At 41.3% G+C, this 27470-nt stretch overlaps 1 protein-coding gene across 11 annotated transcripts in view; it reads right to left on the bottom strand.

The window, feature by feature from the left end:
• The window catches only part of trim2a (tripartite motif containing 2a), a 34256-nt gene extending 7761 nt beyond the window's left edge, over positions 1-26495 (bottom strand). For 2 of the 11 annotated variants that reach the window (XM_071505717.1, XM_071505724.1), the window contains exons 1-5: positions 14121-14286; positions 4047-4225; positions 1911-2148; positions 415-566; positions 43-223 (exon numbers count right to left, since the gene is read on the bottom strand). In XM_071505717.1, the coding sequence (XP_071361818.1) occupies positions 43-223; positions 415-566; positions 1911-2148; positions 4047-4180 (705 nt within the window). In that variant the 5' untranslated portion in view covers positions 4181-4225; positions 14121-14286. Of the gene's footprint in view, positions 1-42; positions 224-414; positions 567-1910; positions 2149-4046; positions 4226-4904; positions 4929-6785; positions 6968-10610; positions 10746-14120; positions 14287-20934; positions 21051-21160; positions 21326-25574; positions 25661-26397 lie in introns of those variants that run through there. The other 9 variants (XM_071505718.1, XM_071505725.1, XM_071505719.1 and 6 more) reach the window with 9 other exon arrangements.
• Between the last annotated feature and the right edge of the window lie 975 nt (positions 26496-27470).

Genomic DNA, 27470 nt, shown 5'->3' with positions numbered 1-27470 from the left:
CAAACTCTACGTGTCTCAGCTAATTCACTGAGAGTACTTCACCTTCTGCTTCAGGCCATAGTTGACCTCCAGCTCCATGAGCAAAACGCTCTTTCGGACATTGAGGGTCTTCTGCAACTCATCAAAGGTGGTATGGATGTCATCCTCAATGGAGCTCTTCTGATTGGTCAGCTGCTGCAGGATCTCTGACAGCGTCTGCAGGGCTGAGTCGATCTCTGGTAACCTGGGAGCAACAGAGGGAGGGCACGAACGAGGAGAAATGTTTCATATAGTTACTCAACCATCATATGACTGAGCCCGCACAAAACAGGATTGTGTTTGCTTCATTCATTCCATCATGGCTGCTACTTAAGAGTAATACGCATAAAAAGTGTAGTGCATTAGAATGACGTCTACATAATGGTGCCGTTGTACCTCTTCTTGACAGCGTCTAGCTGGTCCTGTAAAGAGGCCTTGTGCTGTTCCACTACGTCTTTAAGAGGCACAGTTGGATGTTCTCCATGTTCACCACTTGTACACTCCTGACACATGGCCGTCTCGCATGGAGGACAGTAAAACTCCATGACCTTAGCAACAGGAAAAAGTAAAGATTAGACTTAAATATAGGGTTGAGTCTCATTCCAAACCATTTAAAGCCACATTAGCGGCATTTCTAATGTAGCGCTGGTCAGTCCCCCACTGTGGTCCAGACTGAAATATCTGAACTGATGGATGGACTGCCATAAAACTTTTGCTTATTCGTGGTTTTCCACAAAATTAGTCCAAATTACTATGATGACTCCCTGACTGTACCTTTAACTCCACCATGAGGTTTATACTGTTGATTTTGAGTGACATATAGGCTACAGTATTTTGACAACTATAGGATAGATTACTGTGAAATTCGGTATGTGTATTCATGGTGATCCCCTGACTTTTCCTTAGCACTACCAGCAGAAGCAGTTTAATGTTTGGTTCAGAGGGAAATGTCTCCACATCAAGAGGAAGGATTGTTATGCTATACAGTCATTCATGTCTGCTTTGGGGTAAATAGTAATAACTGATCAGAATTTAAATTTGCTCAATACTTTGGACTAAATACCTATTGTAAAACTAATGACACTCTAATTAGCCCGAGGTGTACTCTTGTTTTTACTTCTAATAACTAGATGTTAGCATGCTAACATGGTAAACTAAGATGATGCACATGGTAAACATCCTACTTTCTAAACATCAGTATATTATATGTTTAGCAAACATGCTGACATTAGCATTTAGCTCAAAGCACTGCTCTGTGAAAGCCCTATCACCCCTCCCAGGCAGCCACCCACCATGAGCTAGGCTCTGTTCAAGATTTTTTCCTGTTAAAAAGGTTTTTCCATGCCACTTTTGCCAAATGCATGCTCATGGGGAAATGTTGGGTCTCTATAAATATTATTATAAAGAGTACAGTCTAGAGCTGCGCAGTATAAAAAGTGCCCTGATATATATACATACACACACACACACACACACACACACACACACACACACATATATAAATTGAATAGTAAATGCTGTGCCAAGTAAAAACCTGATATCTGATCTTCAGTCAAAGAAGATACATAAATAGTAAAATGTCTTCTTCTCTAAATCTAAAAAAAATAATAAAATAAACTAGACAAACTATTATGAGAAAAAAAAGAGCAGAACAGCTGGCTGACAAGTTGTACTTACTAACAGGCTTACAAAGTGTAACCGACCTACACAGCTACCTAACTACAGTTGCTCTCAGTTTTTAGACAGGAATAAACTTGAAAATGTTTCCTGTCCTATTATTTGTGTTAAGCATCAAAGGAAAACTTGACCAGACAGTATTTTGTGTGCGTGAGTTTGTAAGAAACAGGAGGATGGAGGAAAAGGTACAGACTGATAGTGTGTGTGACTCATACGTTTCCTCCATGATTGGGGCAGGAGAGCAGTTGGCCTGTAGCCACAGCGGTGATGTTGTTGAGAGCGGCGGCCTCCTGGCTGCAGCTGCCCGGCTCCCGCTGCAGCACGTCCATCAGGTTGGTAATAAAGAAGTTATTCTGCAATGCCGCCACACCCTTCTCCGGCAGGATCGAGGTCTGGCGGCACACGGGGCACGACAGTGTGAGGCTGTGGGCCGGGATGTAATTCTGCAGGCACCTGGAGGAGGAGAGCGGGGGGAATATTGATGAGTAGGAGCACCCTGTACAAAGCTGTATCAAAGGGACTCTGGAGAAAGAGGTGGGTGGAGTAGTGTGTGTGTGTGTGTGTGTGTGTGTGTGTGTGTTGCACTGAGAAAAAGAAAGATGAAGGACTCAGCTATACTGAATATACTGAGAGTGATGATATATAGCAGTGTGCATTTGGACTGTGACTACAGAAAGATTTCTCTTTAACCGTAAAGTTTCTTGAGCACATCTTGTGCAATCTCATTTCCTCTGTTTACACAATATAAACTATCTACATCAACAAAAACATTCAACACCATAATCTACTGGTTTATCATCAGTTATTTGACCTTTAAGTCTGAGGGGCACAGGGTGAGAATCTATCTTGTCTTTCGTGCCATCTAGTGGTTGTGTTTGCATGTTTTAAAATTCAGAGGTGGTTTACAGTAGCACTGCAAACTGACTCACCAGTTCATTATCTACACCCACACAGTGCAATCGAACACAAATGCCCTGCCATAAACATATAAATCCTGTCAGTGTGGAGCTTATAATCTTTATATATAATAGTCGTTAGTGTTGGACTATATTAATGATTATATTAATGATAATGTGAATGAATGGAGGTGGAAAAACATTAGGAACACCTTTCGGCCCTTTGTAACACCACCACCAAAGTGATTATTTACTCAAGACTTAAGATTAATAGTCAATGTATTGAAGAGGTTTCAATTGTAAAAATTTGAGAAACATGTTGATGGGTAGAGGTAGAGGAAGGTAGAGGTCAAGTCATTGTGTAACATCCTGGTTACAAGCGACAACAACCCAGCCTCTTGAGATGATGACGAATATAATTGTGCAATTAAAGTTTTGGACAGGAAGCTGATAAGAAAAATTAAATTTTGATCAAATTTACTAATGTTGACCTCATCTATAAAAGCCTTAATAACTGGGCTACAAAGATGTTCAGTTTCCAGGAAACAGTTTTTAAAGAAGGATCAGTGATGTGATCATGAATTATCTGGTTCTTGTCATTGCTGCCAGCCAATTCAATATTTTGTGTTCTGTGCTATTCTGTACAGATTTTATTGTTGAGTTTTGTGCATCTTAAAAGTCCATTTAGGGACATTCATTGCAAACTAGCTTATTAGTACACAGCACTGGATCATGCTACGCACTCGTCTCTGTATAAATAAACATTAACACAAAGATTAAAAATAAGCTCCTCAGTTGACTCTATTACAGGGCTACAGAATTGAATTACACTAGATTGTACATGTGTACTTGATACAATGGTAACTCAGTGTAAAGTAGATCTGAGTAAAGAGGCTTTCAACATGTCACTGAGATAAGGCCTTTCTGCCACTGAGGATTTAGTGTCATATTCCTTGTTACACATTCATTTTGTTATGTTTTACAATCACATGATGGTTAAATATGGAGCTAGGTAAGTTCTATCTGGAAGATAAGGGAAATTAAATCCCAGAACAGAAAGGGATGCACAATATTTTAAAATAATTTCAACCATAACTTTGCAACAAATGTGATTTAATCAGATTCAAAGAATAAAAATGTTAAACAGGAGATAGCCTCAATACTGTAATACTCATCACAGATATTTATGTGTGAAACAGAGGATGGCACTAACACACTAAAGTCCACAGCAAAGATGCAGAAGCATCTCCTGTGAAATGATGCTCAAATTTACAAAAACAACATAGATTTAAAAGTATTATTTACAGCCCACTTACTGTTGTGCAGTATCATCCTGTCTGAGAAAATTTTTTTTTTCATTTTTCATGAATTTGATACCTCACAGGTTGCAGCCGTGTCCAGTGTACACACTTTACAAAGGATAAAAACATGACACATTATGGTAACTCCACTCACCTCTCACAGAAGGTGTGCAGGCAGGGCAGTACTTTGGGGTTTTCGTAGCGGTCCAGACATATGCTGCAGATCAAGAACTGCTTGTCAATCTGGCGGACCACGGGGCTAGGAATAGTGGAGCCTTCACTGGCCATCCTAAAACTCTGACATAGGAGTCCCTCTTCCTCTTACCCTGCACCCTGCAGAGTGACACACAGAGAGGACGAGACAAGTGAGGACAAGACTTATGATCAAACACACAGTGATGACCTCGTGGATGTGCGTGGAAATCTGTGGGTAGTAAAGATCAAAGTTTGAAATCAAAGACAAAATAGCTTCTTCCTTCCATCCCCTCACTGAGAGAGGAAATGCCAAACGCACAAACAGACAAACCAATCAGCACCTGGGGCTACAGGCTTTAACTCAAACTCACAAACACTGAAGTATTAAGATTAGAAACAGTGACTGTAAACATCCTCTCAATCAGCAGGTCAACAGATCTCTTTCCTTGTGGTCAGTGGGATAAACGCATTACTTTTTCTAACCTTGAAGTCTGGGAACAGATACAACATCTGAGTAGGCTGTGAAGAGGGTAAGAGGAAGTGTTAGATGCTACAGTTATTAAGTACCAGCTTGTAATGTTCATCAACATTTAAAGAAAGAAAACAGGAAATTATGAAATAGGTAAGAGAAAAATAATTCATAAACAGAAGAATTAACAAAAGCTAGCTGGAAAATGCAGGATCCATAAAATACAACACTACCCTGCTCTCAAAATAATCTAGACCTTAACAGCTACTCAGTGGACCTTATCATGAGTTATGTATATAGAAGTAGAGACATTTTGTCTGATCAAAAACAAAACAAAATTGTTATTACCTGAGAAGAACGCTGCAGAAAAGCCATTCCCAACCTTTTTGGCTTGTGACCTTTTAAAATAAAACTACGCCTACTTGCAGCCCCTTGTGACTGGTTGTGTTTGTTCAACGAATTCAACCACTGACACGCAAACAGGGCAAAGCAGGCAACTGCCCCAGGGTACTAGAGCCCCAGGGGCACTAACAGCTCCAGGCTTATGTCAGTTAATTTTTGGTCACTCATTTAACTGCAAATGTGTTAATAGTGTTGCTGTATTGTTGTTGAGTGATGTCCCCCCCTCGGATTGTTTCATCTGGGTAGTTTTTAGTAGAGACACACTGTTATGATCAATACCAGCAACAATTAAGTTGATCAGGATTCAGGAGCCAATCCCAGCTGTTAGAGGTAAAACTATACGTCATGGTTAAGAAAAAGTGTAGAAAAATAAACATAGTATAATTTTTTTTCTTATTTCTAATCATGTGCCTTACACATCTTTTGAGCGCTTGGCTCAAAGATGGTCTCGAGCCCCATGTTGGGAACCGCTGCAGTAGAAGTATAGTATGGTTTGTATATGAGCTGCAGTGGTGCTGGGTGTTTGTCATAAAAGGTACTTCAAGTGATAAATATTTGATTATAAAGTGAAAGCAAAGCACTCAGCACACATCAGTGAGAAACACACCACTGAAGCTACCAAAATAAAACACTTTGCCTTAATAACACAATATTTACACTGATTCATAATTCTGGACAAGTCTAATCTGAAACATCTTTTTGTGGCGTGATTTTTTTTTTTCTGTTAGATATCCCTGTAACATTATCTGGCAGCTAACTTAGTCACCGAAAGTGTGTCAGTGCTTTTATTGTCTCTTCACATTCAAGACAGGCACAGAAACAGGCCACCTCTGCTGCTGAGAGGACACCCTCAGGGACTGTGCTTCTTTCTATGGTGCATGCTCTCTTTCTCTTTCTCTCTCTCCTATTTTCATTTCATCTCCCTCATATGCATCTGCTCCTCTCACTCCCTTCTCTGAAGGCAGATATGAGAGCCTGTACTTACAAAGTGGTGACTCGGTGAGCCTGAAAACGGAGAGTGGAGGTTAAATTGCTGTTACAATGAAGCTGTCATACTGTCAGTGGGTTATTCCCAAAATTTCCAATATGACACATAGCTGGTACGTAACCTGTTTGCTGCCAAACAGTGGTGATGTTGAGTGTCTCAGTCCACTTTCACAAAGCTGCTCTTGTGTTTGTAACAGACACAGCAAGTTACTGTAATAGCAGAATTATGATTTTAACAAAACCTCAACAAGCTGTTTAGTCAAACATTTGCAAGTCTAGAAGCCCAAACCAGCTTCAGAGGCCATAGGCTTAAATCACAAATATGTATCCATACATAAAAGGAGAAGAAAATCTCTGCATCTGTGCCATTTTAATAACAATATCTATACACACACTGTATACCAGCACAAACATGCACAAACAAATCTACGTATGTGCTTAACTTCCCAGCTTCATGGGGCCAAATGAAGCAGATGAACAGAGCCTCAAATACGGCTCTGACTGTAAAACTAAAATTCCTAAATCCTTCTGCAGACAGCCACAACAGAAGCAGCCCTGTGCTGACAGTGCACAAGGTCGTGGCAGCCACACATTGCTCCACTCTTACATAATAAGATCTGCACCAGCTAAGTGGAATATTTCCTGCTGGATGGAGCTGTCATCTAATACACAGTAGAAATATTATTGGACAAGTTTGTACTAACTCATAGCAATTTGACCTTTTTGCATGTAGTGACTCCATGAGAAAAATAGTTATCATGCTAAAAGTGAGCTCAGAAGAACAACAGCTATTACACAACAGCTCAGTGCTACATAATATGAATTAACAGGATGACTTACAGTGCTGCATCTATGGACCGATCAACAGGCGTCATCCACTCCTGTGCTAAGAGACACACTAAAAAACGCACCAGAATCCCATCCTCAAAACCTGCCTTCAGTTCATGTCAGCTGTGACACGGCATGATGCTTCCCTCCAGGTAGCAGCAATGAGCCAAAACAGGAGACGACAGGAGGTGTGCGAGCTGACACAGGTCCTCCGTGTGTTTGTGGGTGTGCACACACACACACACACACACACACACACACGTGAGCAAAGTTGAGGAGGGGCAATTTGTGTTTCAGGTTTTACATCATCTCCTCCCCTCCCTCCCTGCCTCCTTCCCTCTCTCCCTCCCTGCCTCCCTCCCTCACTCACTCTCCCCTTCTTACCACTTCCTCTCCTCTCATCACTCGCATTCTTTGCTCAGTCTGTGTCATCCATTCATCTCCCTCCTACCCCTAAATGCTGGCTCACTGCAGTGCAGGAAGCGTGTGCAGCATCGGGAGTATGCGAGCGAGTATTGGCTGATGGCTGGTGATCTAACAGAACGGCCAATAGAGTTGGAGGCAGGGGGACCTTTCTGCGTGCATATGTGTGTGCAGGTGCGTGCATGCTGCTGACTCACTGTACATACAGAAAAAAAAAATGCTAAGAGGCAAAATGTGAAGAAAGGGAGGGAAGATGAAAGAGAATCATGACTCAAAGCAGAGGGGAATTAAAGAATCACAAAAAGAAAAGAGCTTCAGATCTGCTAAAACCAGAGACACTCCTTTATGTCCTATGCCGTCACACACATACTATATATAAACACATAGCATAGCACTAGGTCAGTTCTTGATGATTAAGTATGTTGTTATTCCCTCATTGTCTCTTGACATAATGATGAAAACACGAAGGCCAACTGTGGGTCACAGGATGTCACAGGAAGGGACATCGGTCTCCGCCCGCACCGCTGTCCGTGTGATAACCTAAACTCTACAAAGCTTTCTGTGTTTGTAGGAATAGATCGTCCAAACCATGAAGAGAACCTTTGTCCTTCAGACAACAGTGAAACACTGACCTCAGTCACCTTTTGGATAAAGCTACTATTTTTGCATCACGGCAGCACACTGATATGTACGCACAGTATGTATGTGGTGGAGTTGACACAGGGTGTAGTCGACCAAATGATCACATTAAAAGACTCTCTGTGCGTGATTCCATGCACCGTCATGGAAATCAGTCCTGTCAGTTTGTTGTCTTTAGCCTGGTCCCAGACCTCACATGTCACATTTGTTTAGTGATTCCAACAGGTCCGGTGTCTGGACAAACAGTCGACCAGTCGCATCTCCGTGGGAGGAATATAAAGACTCATTTTCCTGTATAGCTACCCAGATAGATTCCTGAAAACTAATGACAGGACATGGTGACAAGCATGGACCAGCTTGAAGCAGCTATGCTAGCCGATGCTAGAACAGAAATTATAGTGATAATATTCCTTTGATCAATTGCTTCTAACGACTGCCCCCACAACTCACCTCAAAACTGGGAAAATGATGTCTATTACTTCTCACTGGTTAAAGGGAAACCAGGACAAAATGACCTTCACTCTCCAAAAGAAATCAGTTCACGTAAACACAACGTCAGGCTGAACAAATGAAGTGTTGTTTGTATAAAGAATCGTGTTTGAAGGATTAAACATATCATGTAGACCATTTAAAAAAAAAATTCTACCTTTGATGGGAAGAAAGGGCATTAGTGAAAACTTCATTAGTTAGACAAACAATGAAATAAATGTAGTTTTGTTTGAAATATCTTCAAATGACAACATGCCTACTTTGAATTCAGTTCAAGATCAACATCAGTCTGTTTGAGGAAAGATGATACTGAACAAACATTGCAAAGGGTATTTCCACAGTTGTAGATTACATCCTCCATTAGTGACAAGGTCACACCAAGGAATATTTCTTGACACATATCTGAATCTTGACATCATAAAATAATGTCATTAAATAGAAAGTTTGACCTTATTTTTCTAGTTTCACTGTCCTCAATCTATCTAAAAATAACAGTTAAAAATACCACAGGGGGATCCTGAATCCTACCACTTCTATCATTCCATTTAAAAAATAACATCAATTGAACTTGACAGAGCTTTTTCACACACTTCATTATGCCTGGCAGCTCCAAGGCTGTTCCAGTGATCTCATCTCAGCTTCTGCCAAACTCAGCCGGCTCTGAGTCAGTCAGAGGAGTGGGACACAGAACAAAGAGAAGCCAATGTAGCTCTGGAGAAAAGAGAGGAGATGAACACACTGGCCAAATTGTTGATTGTGTGGGAGTCACACCAACATGCAGACAAATGACACAATCAATTTCCAAAGTTTCATCTTAGATTCAATACCCTAAAGGATGAGGCTGTTATAAATTATTTAACGTCAACAAAACCAACCATGTGTTAGTCTGTGTCTCAACACTTTCCAATTTCCCTTTCTTGTCTTTGACACTCAACCACAAGACCATTGGTTCCCTATTAAAGATGCAAATCTAAAAGCAGACTAAAAATATATTATTTCATTTTAAAAAAAAGGCAAAGAAATTCCCTTAAACTCCTGTTGCTTTTAATTAAATGTTTCTCAAACTGGGGAAAATAGTGCACTTATTGGGGACTATTTTCAGCAGTGGAATAATACACATTAATACACATCATTAGTGAGTTTGTAGGACAGCAGAACAGTGTACTTTGGATCAAATCAAAATAAATTTCAGTGCCCATGTTGGTTTTTAATAAAAGCACATGTCAGCCAGTGCAACAGTGAGCGTTTTAATAGTTTTTGCACAACAGTGAAGGTCTATGGCACAGAGGCTTTGGCTACACAGACAGTACATATTTGTAGGATCAATTCATCGTTGGTTTTGGCCTTTTACTGGAATTTGTTGACAACATAAAAATACAGCATATTACCAGCCTTATGCTTTGAAGGTTCTCTTATAAACAAACACCGACCATTGAAAACAAACAGCATCATCGCTCCATAGCGCAACTAGTAATCAAAAACCCCACGGGGTGCTTTTAATGATTGGCTACAGAGGCTTCCGTCAATTTGGATAATGCAAACTTCACATCCTTCCAGCCACCAGTTTCCACGACAAACAACACACCTCTTCATTGCTTTGTTTCTGCTTTGTTAAGAGGCACAGTCTGCGATGTGAATGTCAACTAAAGTGTCAGCCCCACAGGACTGGAACCTGCCCTGACTTCCACACTGACAGATGGGCCTTTCAATGTGAACATCAGTAACATGATGCTGTTAAAGGCTACATCAGTCGACTCCGTAAACACAGCAGAGGCCTATATTTTCCTCTGAGAAAACAAACCTGATTTTCATCTGCAGGCTGAACTCTTCAATTATGAATATAAATATTCTAAAAATAATTAGAGGCTGGGGCTTTAGTATCCCTCAGCTTCAAAGGAGCCGGTCTGACCATTACATCACTGGAGGGTCTGTGCGATAGCCAACAGAAAGTAGAGACACTAATAGCTCGAGGGGACAAACACATAAACACACACATTCACACACTGAGGAGTAAACACATCCCTTAACCTGTTCTAGTTGCCTCACAGTTTGTGACCATATCATCACCCATGATGCATTCAGACACTTCAAAGGCTAACATAACACAGCAAAAGGCTGCTAACCCACCTCACTTCAGAGCTGTAACAGGGACAAAAACAGGGCTTGCTGCCCTCTCAACCCATCCGCCAATTCATAAAAACAACTTCAACCACAGCTGAACTTAAACCATTGTATGATGATATTCTAGGCCAAGCTGTAATGTTAAACCAGCTCATTTCCACTCACCAGTATGAATAAGAAACAGGTTTTCATGCCGTTCTCTTAGGTATAATTTAAGGTTTTGGTTCGCACAGTGGCTGCAGTGGCTGTGTGCTGCTCTGGGTTTCCCTCTGCCGTCCATCCCACAGCTCTTTCCAGAGCACTGACCTCAGCTGTTTTTATCTTCTCTCTATGTTTCTAAACACACCAGGACAAAATGCTGTGTCACCCTGCACAATGATGACACTGCTCAGTCACAATGACCACTTTCAAAATGTACACGAGCAGCGTGAAGACAAACAGGTGAATATACACAGGGAGATGTATGAACCTCACAGCACTGATTGAGACCAGCTGGCTTGTCTCACTTCACCTGCACATTATTTAATGTTTTATGATGTTTTATTATACAAGACTCATTGGTTTGTCAGGTCAGAAGTCCAAGAGTCCAGTCACATGCAGGTCTAGTGCTATGCCTCCATGCTGGTCTCAGAGCAGAGTCACAGGACAGTTTATTGCTGCTTGTTTCATGCACAGCCACTTTATTTTGCATCAGCAATTTTATTATCTTCATTATCTTAATCGCAGTAAACAGATACTCTTATTTACCCTATTAGAATAAATAATATTTTGTCCTTTGTCCCTCCTTGCCATGACTTAAATAATTATTAATATAGTATGTCTCTCTGTTAAGTATAGAGCTGAGGCCAGGGGGCCATTGCCCTGCCTTAGCATAAAGACCAGAAACAGGGTAAACAACAAGCTTTCTGAAGTTCAGCAACCTGCTTATCAGCACCTCTAAGACTTGCTCATGTTATGTCTAATGTGTGTACAAACAGTGATGTAAAATAATTTATGGTTTTAGGGGTAGCAAAGTGCTGTTTTCCTCTGCTTCTAGTCTTTATGTTAAGCTATGCTAAGGGCACGTGGCTGAGTGTAAAAGTGGCTGTCAACCCAACCGGTCGAGGCAGGCAGCCACCTAACCTGAGCCCTGTTCCGCCAAGTGTTTGCTCTTTATGGGAATTGTTGGGTTTTTCTCTATAATAAAGTAAGGTCTTGACCTTACCCTGTAAAGTGCCTTGAGATAATGTATATTATGATTTGGCGCTATACAAATAAAATAGAATTGAATTCAGACACAATATTGTATAATATGGGAAAAATGGTGCACATATTCAGACATTCATAGTCCTGCAATCAGGTGCCACAAATATTTGTGTAACAAACAGAAGAAGAAAACTGAGAGAGAGTAGCTGGGCGTACTTTCTCATTAAGGCGTAGTCAGCCAATTGTAGGTTGTAGTGGGTGTGAATGTCTAATGGTCGGTTTTGGAAAGTTACAGAAATGACCGCTGTGACCCCCCCCAACCCCAGTCCAACCATCTGACAAGCCCTTTGCATGTCGGTTGTATAATGCGCCATTAATCACCTCTTGGCTCCGGCTCCTCTCTTAGTCAGCCGACATGAGAGTGGTATCGATGCTCTCATGTAGCTCTCACAAAGTGTTTTGTCTGATCTCATTTTTCATGTTCTGGAGAGGACGCCTGCACTCTAAGTGAATGAGGAACCCCCATGTGAATGCGTCACTCGGCTGCCCACCATCCATTCTGGGGCCATGAGATAAGACTAAAATTACTGTTTCAGTCATTCGCTGGAACCAGATCCAGCCCGATCACAGTCACATCAGCCTGACAAAACACTAAAAAGGACCTGACAGCTTTACCTGGCAGCAGCATTGATCATGGCCTACATCACCGTGATGACTGTTGCTGGTAAAAAGGATACAAATGGCCACCCACTTAGCTACCAGGCAACAGCTCGTACATGTTCATTATGTCTAAAACCACCATAATCAGGAGAGGACCAAACACTACACGGTATTATTATTGGAACTGCTGTTTATGTGAGGTGACAGATTCAGTTTGTTTGTTTTCAGCATTTATTGTATTTTAAATCCTGTCAGCACCTACAACCAGATGGTCGGACTATAAGGTTTATGCCCATAGTGACCCTGGTAACCGCACCAATACATCAACACTGCAAACAAACAAACAAAAACATACTGATATGAAGCAGCTTCAGGACACTGCTGCACAATTATTAAAATCACACCTTTACATGACCCCTTCAGTTTCTGTTTTGGTGGAGTCACATGCTTTTATAGCTGCAGAGGATGACCCAAGCCCCACTCTCGTGTTAATCTAAAGCATCCACTGGGTCCAGGATGATGAGAGATTACAGCAGCAGAGCACGCCTTCAGCCTCAACATCCCCGCCACATCCACCCACCCCCTCTTCTAAAACCACCAGCAGCATTTTTGGAGAAAAAAAACACACTGGTGAAAGAATCGATGAATTGCTTAAACCTAAAAACAACAAGTAATGTTGCAGCAGATGCCATTTGGAGGTTTTTTTCAGCCAGTGTAAAGGGATTTTTTGCAATTAATAATGATTTCTTCTGAGAGTTGTGCACAGTTCACGTTCTCTAAAGGTTTGTCTGATCCCATTTACATGTTTCTGAAGAAAAGGCTGTGCTCTGAGTGAATAAGGAAACCTCGTGTCCTTGTGTCACTTGGCTGTATATCTGCCAACCATGTATCTGGTGACAAAAGATAAGACAATGCTGTGTCTGAGTCTGTGTGAGTTTGTGTGTGTATGTCAACTACTGAGTATAAATTAAGGTCTACAGATGTGCCGGCGTAAGGCCACTGGAAACTGTCCATGCTGCACATCTGTCAGCCAGAATCCAGTGAGGCTAAAACACTGGGACTCAGTGTCCAGACAAAACACACCTCTCCAGTAAAACAGTAACAGAAGTAAACACTTCTAGTTTTTCATTTACTTGAGCCTTAATCATCTGCATGGCACTAAACAAAGTCACATCAGCAGCAAATGTGACACATTTGTATAGATTATGTTTTAAACGATGGAATGTTAATTGGTTAATCAATATCTAAGTATAAAGGGTGTTGTATGTTGTACAGGCTGTAAGAGACATGCAGACAAACTTCAGGCGATATAAATAAACTTCACTTTCTCCACAAACAGCACATGAACATATCGTGCACTGCACCTGCTATTCTTCAGGACAGATGAACTGTAGCCAGTGAGCATGACAAACAGGAAAAGGAAATGAGAGTCAAGTAAATATTCTCTTGGGAGTATACGGTGTATGCTCCTGCACAAAAAAACTCCTGAAAGCACAATTTCCTGAGAATAAAAACAACGTGAACACCTGAGCAGCCGCAACCTGTATTTCTAGTATCTCCTCACAAGACCTCCAGGGTGACAACCTGGAATTTCAGAAGCATCTTTTAATAATAACCTTTTCCTGTTACAGACGCCAAGTAGGCCGACGCACAAAAGAAGTTTCAAGACTGTACTCTGCAAAAGGACTTTCCCAAATCAACACTGGTACAGCGTCTCCCTTCATTTAATCATATACATATCCTATTTTCTTTCCACTTCTCATTTTTCCATCTCTTACTCACTCTTTCCAACCCTCCTCTCCATCTTTAAATCCCAAACATCCCACTTACTTCAACTCCATGGCTTCTCTCCTGGCCTCTCTCTTCTTTGGGGGTGAAAACAACACTGCTCTCTGTCACCTAATCCTTCTCATCTCTGATATAAGTGTAGTGTGTGCAGTGGGCAGAGAGGGGAACGCATGTGAGAGGCCTGAGCTGCTGTTACAATAATCCAAACAGACTGACAGGGTGCCACTGGGTGAGCGGAGATGGAGGGGGGAGGGCCTGCCGGTGGTGTAGAGGGAAAGCACGGACCAATCAGAGGGTTTTAGTGAGGCCGGCATGGGGCTGGGCTTAAGGCTTGTGCTGCTCTTTAACCCCAGTGAGGGCAAGAGTCCCAGAGGCTTGACGAGCATGGAGGAGAGGAAGATAAGGAGAGACGGAGGACGGGCAACAGAAAGAGAAGAGAAAGGGAAACAAATTATTTTATTTGTCCAAGAAGTGACCCTGGTACAACAGATTACTGTCTGCTGAATGCTACATACCCTTTATCTTTTACTGAACAATAAAATACCTTTAACCAGGTGCATAAAGCTGAACTCTTTCCCCATATGCACAATTTTTTATCTCCATTTCCCAGAAAGGCCCCAAGTGTGCATGAGCTCTACCTTTCTCTGTAATAAGCTGGAATGACATCATTTTTGTGAAGACATGGGAGCACTGAAGCAAAGCTGGTAAACTAATGAGACTAATGATGCAACAGAACCAAAGACTCAGGAGCAACAGAAAGAAGAGATCAAGTTTACCCACAAATCACCAGGATGAAGGCCGAAATACGGAACTAGCTCTCTCATTTGTTTTGTGTTCTGATAAAAACAACTTTTGTTTATCAAACTCTTGCTGGGTATGGTCTGAAAATAATGGATACTATTGCTGAAACAATGCCAGAGTTTGGGTTCTGACACCAAAACAATATTTTCATGACACTTAACTATATATATAATCTCAATCAAATCGTAAAAACCCTGGTCATCCTCTGACTGTGTCTGCTGTGTTTATATCAGTGTCTCTATATGGAAATTCTATGGATCTCAGTTGTATCTCAGCACATGAGAATAAAATCACCATCCTGTTCTGACACTCACTGACAAAAGGGCAGCCTTCCCGTTATTGTTACCACATATTTAATATTTCCATCTTGGCAGAAAAACGTTGGCTGTTCCATAACAACTAAATCACTCATACTGTCCTTACAGGCTGTACACACCCACACACACACTTCCCTACACACACACCTCCACTACATAACACAGACATATATGCCCCCAGAGAGTTTCCCCATCTCTTGAAAGCTTTAATCATATTTGCAGGCTGCAAACAATGTTTGTAGTAATTATCCAAATGCATCTGTTTCCCCCCTGTACATCCACCCCTACTTAACTGCATTAGTTACAGCACAGAGAAGAGCTCTATATGGAAAATGGATTACTTTTCATCTTAGTGTTATTTAATGTGACTGTGTCATTGGTGGAACCAAGTAAAAGGAAACCAGCTGAGGAAACCTCTTGAAGATCCAGTGGTCAGCCAAACAAAGAAAAATGCCACTTTGATCACAGGGAGTGTGTAAAGGCACATGAACAGCTGGTTAAGAAATAAAGATAAAATATTTGAGGAGTAAACGTGAGATGGCTCATGACAGAAGGCTGACAAAGTACCAGCTTGACTGTGTGTCAGAGGATAATTAAAGGGAGTCCAATAATTAAACTGTGGCAAACTGCGCAGAAAATGAGGCTCTGAACCCAGAAAAGCACAACAACAATACCACATTGTCAGGGCTACTTGAACTATTGCCTCCCTCGAGTAAAGAAAACAAAGACAATTCGCTTGACCTAGATGCAAAGGAACGGAAAGCGATCAAGCACAGAATAATCTGAAATGTAAAGACACTCATTGTGTACACAGTGACTGCTTGCTAGGACCTACCTGGGGTTTTTGTGTTTGTTTTTTCACTCTGCATTAGTCTCAAATGAAATCACTGAGCTGAAACATCAAAAATGACATTTATGGACAACTGCATTGTATATTACACATTTCCTTTCATTTACATAGAAAAGTCTGGAATCGTTTAGGCTACACTACCAACCGGTGACTGGGTACGAGTCCATTTTTATGCTCGTGTTTAAATTTAGGTGGGTGATGTTTCTTTTGTGCAATGCTGATATCCCCTGCTGGTTGGAGCATGACATACACTTTACATACTGATAGTGTGATAGTCTGTTCTCACAGACAGAGCTAAAACAGTGAGCACAGGGGAAGGGGGGGGGTGCTGAGGTCCACCGTGACCTCTACATAACACACACTGATTCAACAAGTTACTCCCTATAAACATGGATTGGATTTGCAGCAAGGTAAAATGTATTTATTTTATTAGGAGACCAGGTCATTTGGAGCAAACAGAAATATGTTTTTGTTTTTCACCAAAATATAGTAAAGAGTGATATGCAATAAGCCAATAAGTTGATTGAAGGAGAATTAACTAGATGTTTTTAGAATCATTTACATCAGAAAACTTAAAATCATAGTGCACTGAATATCATTTGGACACTTGGTCAGACAAAACGAGACATGATTATGTCACCTCGAACTCTGGGATATTGTGATTGACATTTTTCATCATTGTCTGATGTTTTATTGACCAAACGATTACCTGTTTAATCGAGAAAAGAATCAGCAGATAACCGAATAATTAGCTGTTGCCTTAGTGTTTTGAAATATATCACAGCTGTCTCTCATTTTAGAGCTAGATTATCTTGGCTGCTACAAACATGCTCAGAGATGGCGGATCAAACACTTGCATCAAGTTTTCAAACTGCATATACAAAAGGATGTTGTGGTTGTATTACATCAGAGCCCTCTCGTGTTTTATTGTGGGGAAACTAGCTTTTGAAGATTCAGAGTCTAATGGATTGAATTCAAAAGATTACAAACTCCTTCAGTCCAGATTGTTAAATGAGACATTGGGTTTCCAGGAGGCCAGGGGCCACACAATAAAACCTAATACAATGCAGCTGTTTAACAATAACAATATTGCGTTGTTTTGTTAAATGTCATTATATATGTGGAACAGAAAATTGTAGATGCAAGACAAATTTCAGGGAAATTCCACTAAACACTAAAGTGCAACCCAGTCCTATCAAGTTATTCTTAAAAATGATTTATTAGAAGCCTGTAACCCTGAACTCTGTCCCAGAATTACACTGACAACTAATTAATCAACAACAGTAATCAAAGCCATCAAACACAAATGCAAAACATTTGTTGGTTCCAGCCTCTAAAATGTGAGGAGTTGCTGCTTTTCTGTGTTTCATATTTTGGATTTGACCTGTTGATTGGACAAAACAAGCACATTTTAACAATAATGAACAGATTAATCAGACTAATGGAGAATTAAAATAATTAGTGCAGCTATACTGTTTACATTATATTATTGTTCTGTGCACTAATTTATCACAATGACTCTAGAGTACACATGGAATAATAGCAGACTCATTGATAGAGTTCCCAGTCCTACAGTGTGTCTTGTTATGCTCCTTCACACACAGACACACTGTGACCTCTTCAGATCCTTTACACTCAGACGCTCCGAGCTGTTACTTGGTTAAGAGTCACTAAGCCGGCTGATGTCCAGTGCCAATCAGTTAGCAGTAACCAGACAGATGCTGCGTTGCTGCGGAGGAGAACCAGCAGAGCTCATTGATCCCTGGAGGTCACAGTGTCACAGTGCAGCACTTCTGAACAGTAAGCCTTCAGGGCCTTCAGTCACTGGACCAGAAAACCATCGATATCAACACCAGTCAACACTGGCAGGGGAAAACATGCCAGTGTTGATTGGTCAGTCTTTATTGGTGTGATCAAATGCTGATTGTCTCCATATTGTTCAAACACATAAAAAAAATAAAAATTAGCAAAGTGCTGGAGATAGAGTTACATTACAAAGTGTTCAGTAGATGTTAAGTAAGTGGCCCTTTATGAATACCTACTATTTATGATATAATGGATGAATATTTACATTTTACCTTACAAAAGTGCATTACTGCCATACAATGGACTCTCATTAAAACTTATTAGTACTCTAACTTTCTAACTTAAAGTATTTCTTTGGTATGGATGGCATTCAGCAGAGAAAACAAGAAGATATAAGAAGAGCATATAACTTCTGTGCATTACACATTAAAGCTTTGAATCTTTGAATCCAAAAGAACAGTCCTGCAATAAATCCTTGCTAAGACTGAGTATCGCTTTTAAATTTTCAATACTAGCACCAACATGATGCCTGAGTTTTGGTACTGATACAAAATCTGATCAATGAGGAGTATGAATTTCAAAACGTGATACTTGGAAACATGTGAAGACACATTTCTGTCAGAAGAACATTTGTGGAGCTTATAAGGTTTAGATTTTGTTGACTGTCAGAGAAGTCCTGATTAAATTTTGCCGGCCACAGTTACAGACAGGTGTTTCAAAATCTTTGAAAATATAAGATGGTAAAACTTTTTTTTGTAAAGCCGGTGTACAGGTTGCATAACATTGCACATTTGTAGCTCACTATATATGTTCAATCAACCAGCGGTGAGTTTGCACTTTACTGAGCAGCATGGATGAATGGCGTGTAATGCATTGTGACATGCCAACCAACAACTGTATGTAACGGTGAGTTTAAGTGAACACTCAACTCCTTCAGTGCACCGAGTCGTCTCAGTTTGTTTCTTGATGAGCAGGAGAAAACTCCCACAGTTGCAGTGCCACCACAGCTGCAGCACAGTCAGTGCACTGCAGTGCTGGGAGAGTTCTGCAGCATTTACTGCACCACTCTCTACCTCTGGTTCCCACAATCACAGCTCTAATGTCACAATAACTGACAAAAAAAAATGGATAAAAAACTGGTTAAAGTAATAGTTCAGCATTTTGGGAAATACACTTATTCACTATCTCCCTGCCTGGAGTTGCTTAGCTTAGAAATAAGAATGAGCATGATGGAAAAAGCTAGCCTGGCAATACATTTAGTAGAAAAAAAACATCTTATATCTTGTTTGTTTAAACCATACACAAACAGAAATGTAAAAATGAAATGTTGTTGTTTTACAAGTTATGCCAAGTAACTATTTCTCAACCAGGTATATAGATACACAGCGTCGGGCATATTACTTGAAAACTGTAACCAATTACTCATTAGACATTACTCATTGAAAAAGGAATCACATTAAGTACTCAGCAGAAAAAGTAGTGTTACAGTACATTAGGCTACTCGTTACTTATAAATAACAGAAAATAATAGAAAACAAGACACTGCAGTTTAACAACAGGCAGCTGTACTGTAACTTAGCATCCAGCAGTGAGCTTAGCCTCTCTGACTGCACACAACTCTCCAGCAGTCCAGAAGTTACACTCCCTCCAACTCTAAAATAAGAGTTGACGCCTGAATGTACCTGTGGCTAGCACTCACCACATCGGCCTGCCAACAAAATATAATTGAAATAAGACAACTGTGGAATTACCTGGAGTCATCACCACCTGCCCCGCTCCTCAACCATATCTGGACCAGTCTGCCCGCAGGGACCAAACTGACGTCAACCCCCAGACAGACAGCCAACAAGCCGACCACCAAATGTCAAAGTACTGGAGTATTTTAGTAATTTAGCATCACTCTTCTATGACATTGTTGGACAGTTTACAAAAAAAAGGATCAAAATTGTTGCTGCAGTAGATGATATTGCGGAGACATTGTTTCTTCCTTCTGTGGTGAAAACCTGGTGCCTAAATTACCCACAATGCAACTTTACCGCCAAGACATCAAGCCTTAGATTTGGGTTTGTTATGCTCATAGCTGCTAGCCTTAAAGAGAGATTAGCAGCGGGTTATAGAGGTCTGATAAATTCACTTCTTTCTAACTCCACACCTTGAGATTATTTTTTCATTTTCAAACTCGTAGCCTTAAAACTCAACTGATCGTGACTCAAGTGACGTCACTTGAGTGACTCATTACTTCCAGATGTGCCACTAACACAACGTAAACTGCCACAGTTGTTACACGCTAAGTAAAGACTCCCCTGTTATGTTGTCTTTTTATATTTTAGATTTGACTGATGTTTTTACTTCATGAATATCGCCTTTTTTTCTTATCTTCTCTGTCGCCAGTCTTGCCCTTTATGTTTTTAATGAACTTTTCTAGCATCAAAGCACTTTTTTATTGTTTCCTGACGACCCTGACTCACATTTTGACTTGTCACATCACACACAGGTGGAACCAAGCACAAATATGATTCCTCCATTCCAGTAATTATTGCAGTGCAATGCAATGCAGCAATTCATTCAGTTATTAGGTATAGGGCTACAGCATGTGTTTAGCAAGGCAGAATATGTGCTGTGAAAAGCTCAGTTCAGATTTAGCATTAAATCTAAGTGCACACACTTACACGTCCAACTTAAAATAACTGAATAATCCCTAAAAAATAAATATTGCTTCTTTAAAACAAGGAAAACACACAGGAGCAGGAGGCTTTAAACGCATTCAAAATGTCTATGTTTTCACAAGCAACCTGGGAGATGAACCCTTCCCGAAAGCAAACCTCAATATTGACTAAATTTGAGTCTGCGCAATTGAAACTCTGTTGAAACTATGTTCAGAAAAACATAAAACCCCACTGCCATGTAATCCACGAGATCCCGTTCGACTCTACTCAGCAAGTGCATCAGCAGGTAGAGGTTCATTCAAGTTTCTACAGATTTAAGACGCCGACACAAACATGATCCTGCTGCAGGTCTGTCTTAGGAGCAGACCTGCTGTAGATGGATGAGTGGAGTGGTGCACATTCAGAAATTAACATACCATGAGGACGCAGGCAGCAACGCCAGGACCGCCTGGACACTTGCACTTTAAATGATTGGATGCGTGCGCAATTTTATATAGAAATACAAATCTAATTCTGCATCTTAAAGCTTCTTCTGTTTTATGTGTCAGTCCAAGTCTGACATCAAACCGAGTGCGGACATTCAATTAAATCCCTGCTAATGTTTCCCAGTGAAGGACATGCGGTGTGTTCCGTTTCACTCACCTAAAGGTTATCCTATCCGCCGGCGTCACAACCACGCTGACGCATGGGGATGTTGTCAGGTGACGGGCGGTGATCCTCACGGACTTTTCCCCGACTGCTAAACTGCTCTGCCTCTCTGGTGCTCTCTGCTCTGCACGAACCACCCACGGCTGGACTGGGAGCCGCTTCTACTCACTTCCACCTCATTTATCAAAGGGATCCGCCGACAATAAAAGGGACAGGCAACCGCAGCCGGATGCAGTTCGAGCTAATCCAGTCCGGGGAAAAAAAAAAAAAACTTCATCAATATTACATATACGTGTAAAAATAGTCTCTGTATCCATGCTTTATTTCTATTTTCCTCTACGTGTGTGTGTGGCGCACTGAGTGAAGGAAATATGAGCAAATAATAGAATTACCTGGAATCTGATGTCCTTTAGCGACTAAACGCCTACAAAGTGATGCACTTTCATAATTTTGATTAATTTTCAAATTACATTTTTAAGGGATCTTTACACTGTCTCCTGTTAAGAACTGTATAGGTTGGTTTATAAAATAAAATGTATTCCTACAACAGGAAATTAGACGCATTTTGTTCCCACAAAGGGGATGTGAAGTTTTATAGCAGAAGAATGAAGCACAAAAATAGACAGGTAGAAGAATCCTGAGTAAAAGTACTAAAACAGAAATATGTTTTATATCTGGTAAAATCTTCCTGATGTAAGGATACATTGAGTTTTCTGTTCACAAGACACATCTGCTGATGTGAGCCGTGCCTCATCTCAGAAGAATTAAAATCAAGAAAAACTGGAGGAGGGTTGCAAACAAATCTCAAAGAGTTTAGATATTCAAGAGTCCACAGTCAGACAAACTGCCTATAAATGGAGATGATTTAGTTCTGTGACTAATCTCCCTAGAAGTGGGTGTCCGGCTGAGATGAGTCCAAAGGCGAAACGCAGAATGATCAGTAATGCAAACAACAAAGAATCTCAGAGTAACAGCTAAAGGCTTAAAGGAATCATTGGAGCTGGTTAACATCTCTGTTCATGAGTCTTCCAGACACAAATCATGGTGTTTGGTTGCATGGAGCACGATGTCCTGTCATTGGCACCGCAGAAGAAGACTGCTGCTCTCCAAAAAAACACAAAAAAAAGACATCACGGCACACCTGAAGTTTGTCAAAGAGCAGCTTGACTCTCCACAACACTACTGGGAAAATGTTCTATGGGCTGAGGAAAATAAGGTTGAATTGTTCAGGAAGAACATGCAGCACTATGTATGGTGTAAAAAGGGCACTGCAACATGAAAACATCATCCCACAAGTGAAGCACAGTGGAGGGAGCATCATGATTTGAGGCTTTACCGCCTCTGGGCCTGGATAGCTCAAGGGGAAAATGAATTCCCAAGTTTATCTTACAGGATCATGTCCACCTGCTGAAGCTCGGGAGAAGTTGGGTGGTGCAGCAGGACAATGACCCTAAACATGGAACTGAATCTATGACCCAGTCAGAGTCCAGACCTTCACCCAGTAGAGATGCTCAGACATCGTGAACACGGCTGAGCTGAGAAAGCTTGATAGTAAGGATGGTCCATGACTCCTACTGAACATTGTGCCGGTTTGATGCGCAGCTACACAAATTGCTTGTTTGAGGTTATTGGAGCTAAAAGAGGTTCAACCAGTTATTAAACCCAAGGGTTCACTTAATTCTTCCACCAGCACTGTGAATGTTTAATGGGTGCGTTGAATGAAGGCACAAAATATTACAACTGGTTATGTGATATTAGCTTAAGCACATTGTGTTTGTCTGCTCTTGTGACTTAGATGAAGATCAGATCACATTTTATGACAAGTTAATGCAGGAAACTGTGTTCTCCCAAAGGCTTCACATACTTTTTCTTGCCACTGTAAGTAAACTTTAAAATCTAAAATATTATAGCCTATACATTATGAGCATATGCTATGAAGAACTTTTAAAAACTGTGTTTGTAAAGTTTTTCAACAGCACCAGCCTCCTCATGGGACATCCCAGCACCAGTTGTAACTGTGGTTTCCAGTCGGGCCCCTCCCTTCTTATGAGGGAGGCTGTTGCCTTGACAACCCCACACTATGCAGCAGCCCATGAAAGACTCTTTTCAGATTAAAAAAAGAAAGAAAGAAAGAAAGAAAAGAACAGAACAGAAAGAAACAGAGAAACAGGTTATTTGCATTCCTTTTCCATTACTGATTTTGTGTGATAGAAAAAAAAGGCGGCATGAGGTTTATTGTCTGGTGTGTATCGGAGGAGGGGGAGGGGTTGATCTCGATGCATCTGAAGGCCTCACAACTATTTTGGAAAACTAATGCACTGTGCGTGTGTGTATGTGTGTGTGTGTATGTGCTACAGTCAAAGGGCATCTGCTTAGCATGCAGTGCACAATCACAGACTTGGTGCAAAGATTTCTGTTTGTTTCAGCATCAAACCTCTGTCTTTTGAATAACTTCAGAGGTACAGCATGAAGTTTTTCAGATCTTATCGAGAAAGTTAAAGGAGCCATACCAAAGTGTTTACATATCAAATTCTGCACTCAAAGTGTTACCTCAGCAAAAGTACAGAAGTGTTATCAGGAAAATGTGTTCAAAATATAAAAAGTAAATGTTCCTATTATGCAGAAAGTCCCTTACTCTGTGTTTTTTTTCAGGCTTTTTATAACTTTATTTATATTTGCAGTGAGATAGAGAGAGATATATATAGAGAGAGAGAGTGTGGAAGGTTGGGGGGGCAAAGGGCTGCGGCCGCTGCAGTTCGGAGTAAGTCTCTACCAGATGAGCCACAGAGACGCCCCATATTTTCACTCCATTTGCCAGTTACATCTTTTACTAAGCATCTCATTGTGTATGTAAGATTGAATCTGCAACGTAGAGTAGACCAACAAAGTAACAGCAAATGGAGACATTAATGCAGTGTAAAGTACAAAAAGGTACAGTAAATAAATAAAAAGTTACTTTCCACCTCTGACTAAAACACAAACTTGTGTCTGAAGTCTGTTTCAGCAGTGCACATTGTAGATCCCCAACAGCTCTCTGCTTTAGGTTTGAGAATTAAACGGAATATAATGAAGCTCATTGTAAAAACTCAATACTCGTGATCACACTTTGAATGTCAGGGGGGAAAAAATCCATAATGTATTTTTGCAAAATTCAAATCATGGCATCAAAGCGGCTACGTGTGAAGAGCCAATAAACCCTACACCGCAATGTTTCACTGACCCTGTAAATGAAGCCTGGTTTAAGAACAAAACCAGAATATGCAGACTAGAGTTTGATCGTTTGTTCATAATTTCATGTCGCACTGGTCACAGCTGCCTGCACCTGCTGCCGCTGTTAGTTCAGTAGAGCATGGTGGGATTAGCAGAAAGCTCTGTGAATGGCTGCTGAATAATTGACCGGCTTCTTTTGTCTCATTCATGCTGTTTTGGTTGAACATATGCTGAGGACCAAATCGCAATGAAAGTTTGATGTGGAAATGGTAATTAAGAGGCTTTTGTAGAGTGAAACAGTGATTAGAAAGGATGTGGTTGCATGTACAGTATCATCTATGTCAAAGTAGGAGATCCACAGATATTTAGTAGACAGAGACATGTTTGCTGGGAAGTAAAATCCAAAGGATGAAACAGCAGATGCATCTCTGTCTTTTTTTATTCAGAGTAAAGACCTTTACTGCAGTAATGTGAGATTTCTTTGACACTGGCAACAGGAAAACATATATACAAACGTATTGTGTATGACAATCAGAAACATTTTAAAAAGCTGCAGTATCAAATAAATCAGACCATCCACCGTGTCTTAGCAGGAAGTGAGCTTGAGTGCAGCTCTGATAAAGTGGTTGCAGAAACTATGTCTGATGCCACACGTGGGACTTGAATAATTTATCTTAAACTTTAACAGCAGCCATGAGAATGGAAAATGTATGGACTGAAAATCAATAATAATTTGATTGGAACTCTGCATATTAGAGCTGCAACCAATGATTATTTTCATTATTCCACCAGCTACTGAATGTTTTTTTTAAATAGTTTTGTCTATAGAATATCAGAAAAGAGCAAAAAAAAAATATTTGTTTAATCAAAAAAGGGCCCAGAGCCCAAGGTGGTGTCTGATTCTTTCTTTTACCCTTCTGTCCATAGAAAACCCAAAGATATGACATAAAAAAATCAGCAAATTCTCCAGTTTTATCAATCTGGAACCAGAAATGTGTTGAAATGAATATCTATCTAATATCAAAAAGTTCAGCAACTAATTGATTCATTGACTCTCAGCTCTACTGACTTTTACATGAAGATTTCAGATAATGACTAAAGCACTGTCTTGTAATTCATTATGAAAGAAAGAATTGTCTAAAGTAAGAGGAGAGGAAAGTTTCTCCCACTAATGCAGTGAGTAAAGCATGTTCCTCACCCCATGTCTGTGTCAGTGCCGTCTCTCGGCGTCCGTCGGGCCAGTTCAGGGGTTTGACTCTCACCATGTGTTCACGACGTGTAGATCTGAAGACAGAAGCAAGACGTCAGCATCACCCACGTCAGTCCTCAGCTGTCAAAATCTTTTCTGTTCTCCACTGACAAGAAATACAGTTTTATTTTGTCCTTGAATTCACATGAGAGCATTTCTGCTGCAGTGATGCTTTGATCAGTTTTTGTTGCAGTGTTTTGTTGACACCTGAGCAGTTGTCTACAAACAGACACAGTAGTTGTACGTAGGCTGGCTCCTAATCTCAGCAGTCCTCTGCTGGTTTTACACTGATAATCCCTGTGGCTGTAGTAGAATGAGTCTCTGAAATCCAGGCATGTTGTCACTGCGCTGTAGAGACGGTGGCACGCATACGTTTATGTGCAGACATGTGTTAAAGGTCAGAGTGATGCATTGACAAGAATCAGCTTTGACATTATGTCCTTTAAAGTGACAGGGGGTAAGGTCACCACCAGGACACTGTAGTAATGTCACCTGGTATAAAAAGCAAGAGGCTCTTTGAAGAATGAACTTATTCGAACTCAGGATTGCATGAGATTCTTAGTTTTTGGGCATATTTTTCATTTACAGTGTAGTTTTTTTGGTTGTAAATGCTTGACATCTGAGAAAATCAGCTACAAATATCCAAACAGTGCTGGAGGATTTGAAATTAACCAGAAGAAGAGATGCTTTTCATTTCTAATTCCCACAAACCACTGCTGGAGTAAACATGCACTGAAAATCACTAACAAAACAGACACAAGTCATGACTCACTCTTTCTACAGATCAGGTTGCTGAGACATATTTCCTGTGCAGGAACGTTGTTGTTGTTGTTGTTGTTGTTGTTGTTTCTCATCCCAGTTGTCTGCTTCATGACGTATTCGATGAGCAGGAGAACATCCTTGAGCCGCTCTTTATGAATATGAAAAATATAAATGCTCTGCTCACGAGAGGTGGATGAGAGGACCTGTCACTACCTGCAGCAGAATCTGAGTGAAAGTAAAGATCCTCCTTCAGGTGTTAGGCTGAGCTGCAGGATGAGGAGGGATTGGGAGGAACATAATCCCTCACACACGGCAACAGCAACTTTGATCTGAGATCAACGTGCGGAGTCAGGAGCCGTTTGACATCTGCCGCCATCCAGCTCACTGCCCTCTGTGGCAGGAGCCCACACTGCTCAAGGCCTCTGGGATCAGACAGTCCGCGAACTACCGGGGGGAACGTTCTGTTAACGGTCCGCTAACGACCGGGGGGGGAACGTTCCGCGAACGTTCCATGAACGACCGGGCGGGAACGTTCCGCGAACGTTCTAAGAACGACCGGGAGGGGACGTTCCGCGAACTACCGGGAGGGAACGTTCTGTTAACGGTCCGCGAACGACCGGGAGGGAACGTTCCGCGAACGTTCTAAGAACGACCGGGAGGGAACGTTCCGCTAACGACCGGGGGGGGAACGTTCCGCGAACGTTCCATGAACGACCGGGCGGGAACGTTCCGCGAACGTTCTAAGAACGACCGGGAGGGAACGTTCCGCGAACGGTCCGAGAACGACCGGGGGGGAACGTTCCATGAACGGTCCGCAAACGACCGGGAGGGAACGTTCCGCGAACGACCGGGGGGGAACGTTCCGCGAACGTTCTAAGAACGACCGGGAGGGAACGTTCCGCGAACGTTCTATGAACGACCGGGAGGGAACGTTCCGCTAACGACCGGGAGGGAACGTTCCATGAACGTTCCATGAACGACCGGGAGGGAACGTTCCGCAAATGTTCCGAGAACTACCGGGAGGGAACGTTCCATGAACGGTCCGCGAACGACCGGGAGGGAACGTTCCGCTAACGACCGGGG

The sequence above is a fragment of the Trachinotus anak genome, unplaced genomic scaffold, assembly GCF_046630095.1.
Source record: "Trachinotus anak isolate AG129_WGS33_773 ecotype Australia unplaced genomic scaffold, CSIRO_AGI_Tana_v1 ptg000019l, whole genome shotgun sequence".
NCBI lineage: Eukaryota > Metazoa > Chordata > Actinopteri > Carangiformes > Carangidae > Trachinotus > Trachinotus anak.
This window is presented reverse-complemented; position numbering and strand designations above follow the sequence as displayed.